General features: G+C 31.4%; 1 protein-coding gene across 1 annotated transcript in view; it reads left to right on the top strand.

The window, feature by feature from the left end:
- Positions 1 to 704: 704 nt before the first annotated feature.
- The window catches only part of LOC106473608, a 13,607-nt gene continuing 5,802 nt past the window's right edge, over positions 705 to 8,509 (top strand). The window contains exon 1 of the mRNA XM_013934290.2: positions 705 to 802. Coding sequence (XP_013789744.2) covers positions 733 to 802 — 70 coding nt within the window. The 5' untranslated portion in view covers positions 705 to 732. The remainder of the gene's footprint in view (positions 803 to 8,509) is intronic.

Below are 8,509 nucleotides of genomic sequence, written 5' to 3'. Positions count from 1 at the left end.
ATGTAGATGTTAATGATACTGAAGTGATTAACTTGATGTAGATGTTACTAATATTGAAGTGATTAACCCGATGTAGATGTTACTAATATTGAAGTGATTAACCTGATGTAGATGTTACTAATATTGAAGTGATTAACTTGATGTAGATGTTACTAATATTGAAGTGATTAACCGATGTAGATGTTACTAATATTGAAGTGATTAACTTGATGTAGATGTTACTAATATTGAAGTGATTAACCCGATGTAGATGTTACTAATATTGAAGTGATTAACCTGATGTAGATGTTACTAATATTGAAGTGATTAACCCCGATGTAGATGTTACTAATATTGAAGTGATTAACTTGATGTAGATGTTACTAATATTGAAGTGATTAACCCGATGTAGATGTTACTAATATTGAAGTGATTAACCTGATGTAGATGTTACTAATATTGAAGTGATTAACCTGATGTAGATGTTAATAATATTGAAGTGCGTGACCTGATGTAGATGTTACTAATATTGAAGTGTGTGACCTGATGTAGATGTTACTAATATTGAAGTGATTAACCTGATGTAGATGTTACTAATATTGAAGTGTGTGACCTGATGTAGATGTTACTAATATTGAAGTGATTAACCTGATGTAGATGTTACTAATATTGAAGTTATTAACCTGATGTAGATGTTACTAATATTGTTTTTGTTCTTTAGTCAGCTACGACGTCTCCTGCTCCAGTAGGTCCATGAAAGTTGTTGTTACCTTAGATGATTCCCAATCCGTAGTTTATCTTGACAAGCTACGAGGGTATCCAGGTAAGGCTGATCTTGTTACCTAGCAACTAAGTATCCAAGTAAGGCTGATCTTGCTACATAGCAACTAAATATCCAGGTAAGTTGAGGCAATAAACTTGTTCGACGTGTTCAAGTTAACCAATTATATTTTTGATATATTTCTACAAATCAACTATAACTGTGTTTATATATATAAGTTATACATCTTTATTATATTACATTAATTATTTTACATTGATAAATTCTGCCAACAATGTGTTTTATCTTAGTTGGATTTACTACATTAAATCCTTTACATTGATAATTTCTGCCAACAATGTGTTTTATCTTAGTTGGATTTACTACATTAACTTCTCTACATTGATAAATTCTGCCAATAATGTGTTTTATCCTAGTTGGATTTACTACATTAACTTCTCTACATTGATAAATTCTGCCAATAATGTGTTTTATCTTAGTTGGATTTACTACATTAATTCCTTTACATTGATAAATTCTGCCAATAATGTGTTTTATCTTAGTTAGATTTACTGCATTAACTTCTCTACATTGATCAGTTCTGCCAATAATATGTTTTATCTTAGTTGGATTTACTACATTAACTCCTTTACATTGATAAATTCTGCCAACAATGTGTTTTATCTTAGTTGGATTTACTACATTAACTTCTCTACATTGATAAATTCTGCCAATAATGTGTTTTATCTTAGTTGGATTTACTACATTAACTTCTCTACATTGATAAATTCTGCCAATAATGTGTTTTATCTTAGTTGGATTTACTACATTAACTCCTTTACATTGATAAATTCTGCCAATAATGTGTTTTATCTTAGTTAGATTTATTGCATTAACTTCTCTACATTGATCAATTCTGCCAATAATATGTTTTATCTTAGTTGGATTTACTACATTAACTCCTTTACATTGATAAATTCTGCCAAAAATGTGTTTTATCTTAGTTGGATTTACTACATTAACTCCTTTACATTGATAAATTCTACCAATAATGTGTTTTATCTTAGTTGGATTTACTACATTAACTCCTGTATATTGATAAATTCTGCTAATAATGTGTTTTATCTTAGTTGGATTTACAACATTAACTCCTTTACATTGATAAATTGTGCCAATAATGTGTTTTATCTTAGTTGGATTTACTACATTAACTCCTTTACATTGATAAATTGTGCGAGATTATTGGTTTCAAACATCCTTTGGAACTCATCGATGTGATAAATGTAAAATATACATATATTTTTGTTTACTATTATACGTTTGGAAAAGTTACGAAAGAAATATTAGTACCGGTTTAGTGTCTTATAACTTGTAGAGTTGCTATAGAAATATTAGTACCGGTTTAGTGTCTTAGAACTTGTAAAGTTACTATAGAAATACTAGTATCGGTTTAGTGTCTTATAACTTATAGAGTTGCTATAGAAATACTACTACCGGTTTAGTGTCTTATAACTTATAGAGTTGCTATAGAAATATTAGTACCGGTTTAGTGTCTTATAACTTGTAAAGTTACTATAGAAATACTAGTATCGGTTTAGTGTCTTATAACTTATAGAGTTGCTATAGAAATACTACTACCGGTTTAGTGTCTTATAACTTATAGAGTTGCTATAGAAATATTAGTATCGGTTTAGTGTCTTATAACTTGTACAGTTGGTACAACAAATTATAGTATCGGTTTAGTGTCTAATAACTTGTACAATTGGTAAAAAAATTCTAGTATCGGTTTAGTGTCTAATAACTTGTACAATTGGTAAAAAAATTCTAGTATCGGTTTAGTGTCTTATAACTTATAGAGTTGCTATAGAAATACTAGTACCAGTTTAGTGTCTTATAACTTGTAGAGTTGCTATAATAATCCTAGTACCAGTTTAGTGTCTTATAACTTGTAGATGTTCTATAACAATACTAGTACCGGTTTAGTGTCTTATAACTTGTAGAGTTGCTATAACAATCCTAGTACCGGTTTAGTGTCTTATAACTTGTAGATGTTGACACTAAACCGGTACTAGGATTGTTATAGTTACAAGTTATAAGGAGTTGCTATAACAATACTAGTACCATCTTTAGTGTCTTATAACTTGATAGAGTTGCTATAGAAATACTAGTACCAGTTTAGTGTCTTATAACTTGTAGAGTTGCTATAACAATCCTAGTACCGGTTTAGTGTCTTATAACTTGTAGAGTTGCTATAGAAATACTAGTACCAGTTTAGTGTCTTATAACTTGTAGAGTTGCTATAACAATCCTAGTACCGGTTTAGTGTCTTATAACTTGTAAATGTGCTATAACAATCCTAGTACCGGTTTAGTGTTAATATTTTGTCAAAATTTAAAGGAAGAATAAAAATGCGAGAAAATATAATCCGAGAATTTCTATCAAAACGGTTTGAAATGTCTTATCTGCACTTATTGGATCTCCCCTTATTCGTGTGATTGAAGAGTTTGTAGAAGGAGGTTGTGTTTATCCAGATCTATTTATTGATGAACTTTCTTATATATCTAACGTTGTCTCAAGCCTGTATTAGTTTAATACAATATGTTTGTTAAAGTTACTATAAAATCATTACATTAAAACAAATTACGTTTTTTAGAACTCAAATTAAAGCCTGTTCTCTTGCACGAAACACTTGGCTCTAATAGTCGCTACTGTAATAAGAAGCAGGAGAGAACGGAGCGGGTTGTAACGATTAATGATCTATCGTTGTCATGATTTGTAGCCCACACAATCTCCCAAGATTAATTAGTTACCTTCTTAAAATCATGATTAACGTGTTCGAAGTTGTTTATGTTTTGCGTGTTAACTGCAAGTTTGTTGCTGTTTTCAGACAAAACTTGAGAAGTACTTCTTGTGTTCGTGGAGATCGAGATTCTATCCTTGGTCTTCTCGTGTGATACCCTATATGCCCGATTGAATATTGGTATTTAACACACACACACACAATATTTATCATATTTAAATTAGTTTTATAAGAAGTAAACAAGTGTAAGTATTGAACCTTATAGTGTTGTATGTTTTGAGAAAACGTACAGTTAATATAAAGATATACAATACACGGATATAGCTACTGAGGGATAATCGTACTTTATAAGAACGATGTTCCAGGACTTTTTAGACCACACTTTCGTTACTCGTACTCAGTGTGATGACCGTGATTACGTACTATTGTCCAAGACTACTATTCCCATTGTAACGAGTTTCTCCATAGACTTTCCACAAACCATCCGTTGTACGTCTACGATGTCTTCTAAGATCATATTTAATAAAAATAAAGAAACAGAAGCTCATTAGAGCAGCAATATGTAAGCAATGTTACTGTGATCCCTGTTTCTAGCTCATAGAAAACAGATTATGAAATTTGGTCAGGTTGGAATCCTTTATTATTTAGCCTCATTACAATGATTCTTTTGGGTCGGAGGGTTCTCTTTCGTAATCTCTTCTTTATGGATAAGAACTTTGCTCTAGATTGACTTGGGTGTAGTTTCTGAGCCTCGTTCTGTTTTAAAACCTGTACTGAGCTATTATTTTTTCTTTTTCACTTTCATGGAGAACAATACAGGATTCTGTTTTCGAAATATTCTGTCCTCTGGTTCTACGTTGTTTAAGAATTTCACTATACGTGCATATTTCCACGGAAAACACTGTGACATATTCCTTCAATAATAGTCCGAATAATTACACCATTAATAATAATAACTCCTCTTCTCTATAACTTATACTATTAAAATACCAAAGATATTTTCAGGAATACATTGAGTGGCTTAGCCACGTAAGTCGTTCCAAAGCTTTAAAAAGTCCATGAAAGTTGTTTTGTTATTTTATCTCGCCAATGATAGGACCTAAATATATTTCCACGTGTGTATGTTTCTACTAATGATTAAGCAGTGCCCTCCTTTCTGTGGTTCAGCTGTAGTTCTGAGGGATTATAAAGCTAAAATTGGAGTTTCGATGCCAATGGCGAGCAGAGCATTTTGTAGCTTTAACAACAAACGAACAGTCGATTAGAAGAATCTTAAAATGGCGGTGATTTGTTTTTATTTTAACATTTTCTACGATAAGATCTCGCGCTTGGTGAAGAATAAAACAAAATATTTTAATAAGCTAAGAAATAACATAACTTGGTGATATGTTAATAAGCTAAGAAATAACATAACTTGGTGATATTTTAATAAGCTAAGAAAAACATAACTTGGTGATATTTTAATAGAAATAATATAACTTGGTGATATTTTAATAGAAATAACATAACTTGGTGATATTTTAATAAGCTAAGAAATAACATAACTTGGTGATATTTTAATAAGTTAAGTAATAACATAACTTGGTAATATTTTAATAAGCTAAGAAATAACATAACTTGGGGATACTTTAATAAGTTAAGAAATAAGATAACTTGGTGATACTTTAATAAGTTAAGAAATAACATAACTTGGAGATATTTTAATTAACATAATTTAGTAAGTACACCAAACTCCGGGTGAGGTACATAATTTAGTAAGTATACCAAACTCCGGGTGAGGTACATAATTTAGTAAGTATACCAAACTCCGGGGGAGGTACATAATTTAGTAATATACCAAACTCCGGCTGAGGTACATAATTTAGTAAGAACACCAAACTCCGGGTGAGGTACATAATTTAGTAAGTGTACCAAACTCCGGGTGAGGTACATAATTTAGTAAGTGCACCAAACTCCGGGGAAGATACATAATTTAGTAAGTACACCAAACTCCGGGGGAGGTACATAATTTAGTAATATACCAAACTCCGGCTGAGGTACATAATTTAGTAAGTGCACCAAATTCCGGGGAGGTACATAATTTAGTAAGTACACCAAACTTTGGGTGAGGTACATAATTTAGTAAGTACACCAAACTCCGGTGATGTACATAATTTAGTAAGTACACCAAACTCTGGGGGAGGTACATAATTTAGTAAGTGCACCAAACTCCGGGGAGGTACATAATTTAGTAAGTGCACCAAACTCCGGGTGAGGTACATAATTTAGTAAGCGCACCAAATTCCGGGGGATGTACATAATTTAGTAAGAACACCAAACTTTGGGTGAGGTACATAATTTAGTAAGTGCACCAAACTCCGGGGAGGTACATAATTTAGTAAGTATACCAAACTCTGGGTGAGGTGCATAATTTAGTAAGTACACCAAAGTCCGGGTGAGGTACATAATTTAGTAAGTGCACCAAACTCCGGGGAGGTACATAATTTAGTAAGTACACCAAACTCCGGATGAGGTACATAATTTAAAAGGCTTTTTGTTTCCTGGAGTACCTAACAATATGTTAGTAATAATCCTTGTGGTTAAACTCTCCCAGCCTTGCTTAATAAATTACATAATTCCAAATGGAATCAAATTTACGTTTTATAATCAAATGATTCCTGAGAAAAATTGGAATACGTTTATTGTATGAAAATAATGGTATGACTTAATTACATACTGCGCAACGTCCAGACGAAGATATCGGTTTCCAGTTGTAGTTTCGATGTTGATTTTTATTTCATAAAAGTAAAAACAAAAAAAAAATAACTTCCATTAGAAACTCGATGAAAAACTGTAATATATCAGTTTTTAACATTACAGTTATCAACTCATTAAACGCTTCTCTCAATCCCTACGGCTGTAACTCCTCCATCACTAGAAAAATATCACATTCAGAAACAAAGCTTTTACATCTTCTGAAATAATATTTATCTAGAAAATGTATTGATCTCATCGTAAAAAAAAAAAATCATTTGAGTCAATTATCAAACCACGATTCTCTCCAAGTGTTGATGCAAAAATATGAACATAATACCTGGTTTCGTTAACACGTATTGCCTAGAGCAAAAAAAAAACGTGAAATTATACTTGTTATACATATATATATATATATACGTATTGTATAAAATGAGAAGTAAAAAAAAACCTGGTTCTATTACCGGAATTTTGTAATACATTTCATTAAATTTTTGTTAGTGTTATGCAAATTGAATCGATTTTAAATTCAGAAGCATAAGGATGTAAATGACGGACCATTATACGCGGTCTTTAAGGAAACGTTATCTCTAAATCGAGCGAAAACGAGAAGCAGTCTGCTATTTGTATTAATTTCTAACGATCGTAATTATTTGTGAATTATACGTTAGGTTGATCTTTACAATACGAATAGTTTATAAAAATCCCTTGTGTTGCATTATGTAACGTTAGTATAGAATGCATTCAGTTTCCTGATGCATTATTAATGTTTACTGTTCTATAAATGGACAATCCAGCTACTTGCTCCAAGAGTGAACAATAGTATGCGCATGCGCAGTTTCTTCAAGACTATTAGATTGTATCCCTTAGCAACATAATTAATGTTATTAACGTTAGGAAATATGTGTGAAAATAAATTCTGAATTTATAAATATTCGTCCATCCAGTTGATTTGTAGCATTATTAAGTAACAACATATTAATTAAATAATTTGTTATTTGTCCGAGTTTTCGAAAGCATAAAAACAATTGTTAATTTTATACTAATTAAATAAAGTGTAACAACTGGTTTTATTTCTGTTGTCCACTTAATGAGCATTCCAAACATCATCATAAAGTGGATGATATTAAAACAATGTGTATTTTTTGGGTTATTTTTAGCGTTTTTGTTGTTGTTTTTTGCAAATAATGAATCTGTTTGTAGGCTGATTAAATGAAGAAATTTGGAATAAATTATATGAAGTAGTTTGGAATAAATTATATGAAGTAGTTTGGGATAAATTATATGAAGTAGTTTGGAATAAATTATATGAAGTAGTTTGGGATACATTATATGAAGTAGTTTGGAATAAATTATATGAAGTAGTTTGGGATAAATTATATGAAGTAGTTTGGAATAAATATATGAAGTAGTTTGGAATAAATTATATGAAGTAGTTTGGGATAAATTATATGAAGAAGTTTGGAATAAACTATATGAAGAAGTTTGGAATAAATTATATGAAGTAGTTTGGGATAAATTATGTGAAGTAGTTCGGTCAACATGCCAAAACAGTTGACAGCAGTCAACATGCCGAAAGAGTTCGAATATTTCGAAATATACTTACATATGGTATCACAAAATAAAACTGATATGATGCTGTAGCACTACATCTCTGATCCTCAAAAGTAACATTGAAGTTGTCTTGTCACGTGGGTGAAGTAACATTGAAGTTGTCCTGCCACGTGAGTAAAGTAACATTGAAGTTGTCCTGGTATTGATTACATATACCCATCAGATAGGCTGGTATAACTTACATATACCTATTAGATAGGCTGGTATAACTTACATGTACCCATCAGATAGGCTGGTATAAGTTACATGTACCCATCAGATAGGCTGGTATAAGTTACATATACCCATCAGATAGGCTGGTATAACTTACATAGACCCATCAGATAGGCTGGTATAACTTACATATACCCATCAGATAGGCTGGTATAACTTACATATACACATCAGATAGGCTGGTATAAGTTACATATACACATCAGATAGGCTGGTATAACTTACATATACCCATCGGATAGGCTGGTATAACTTACATAGACCCGTCAGATAGGCTGGTATGAATAACATATACCCATCGGATAGGCTGGTATAACTTACATATACACATCAGATAGGCTGGTATAACTTACATATACCCATCAGATAGGCTGGTATAAGTTACATATAGCCATCAGATAGGCTGGGGT

The sequence above is a fragment of the Limulus polyphemus genome, unplaced genomic scaffold (genome assembly GCF_000517525.1).
Source record: "Limulus polyphemus unplaced genomic scaffold, Limulus_polyphemus-2.1.2 Scaffold6323, whole genome shotgun sequence".
In the NCBI taxonomy this organism is placed as follows: Eukaryota; Metazoa; Arthropoda; class Merostomata; order Xiphosura; family Limulidae; genus Limulus; species Limulus polyphemus.
This window is presented reverse-complemented; position numbering and strand designations above follow the sequence as displayed.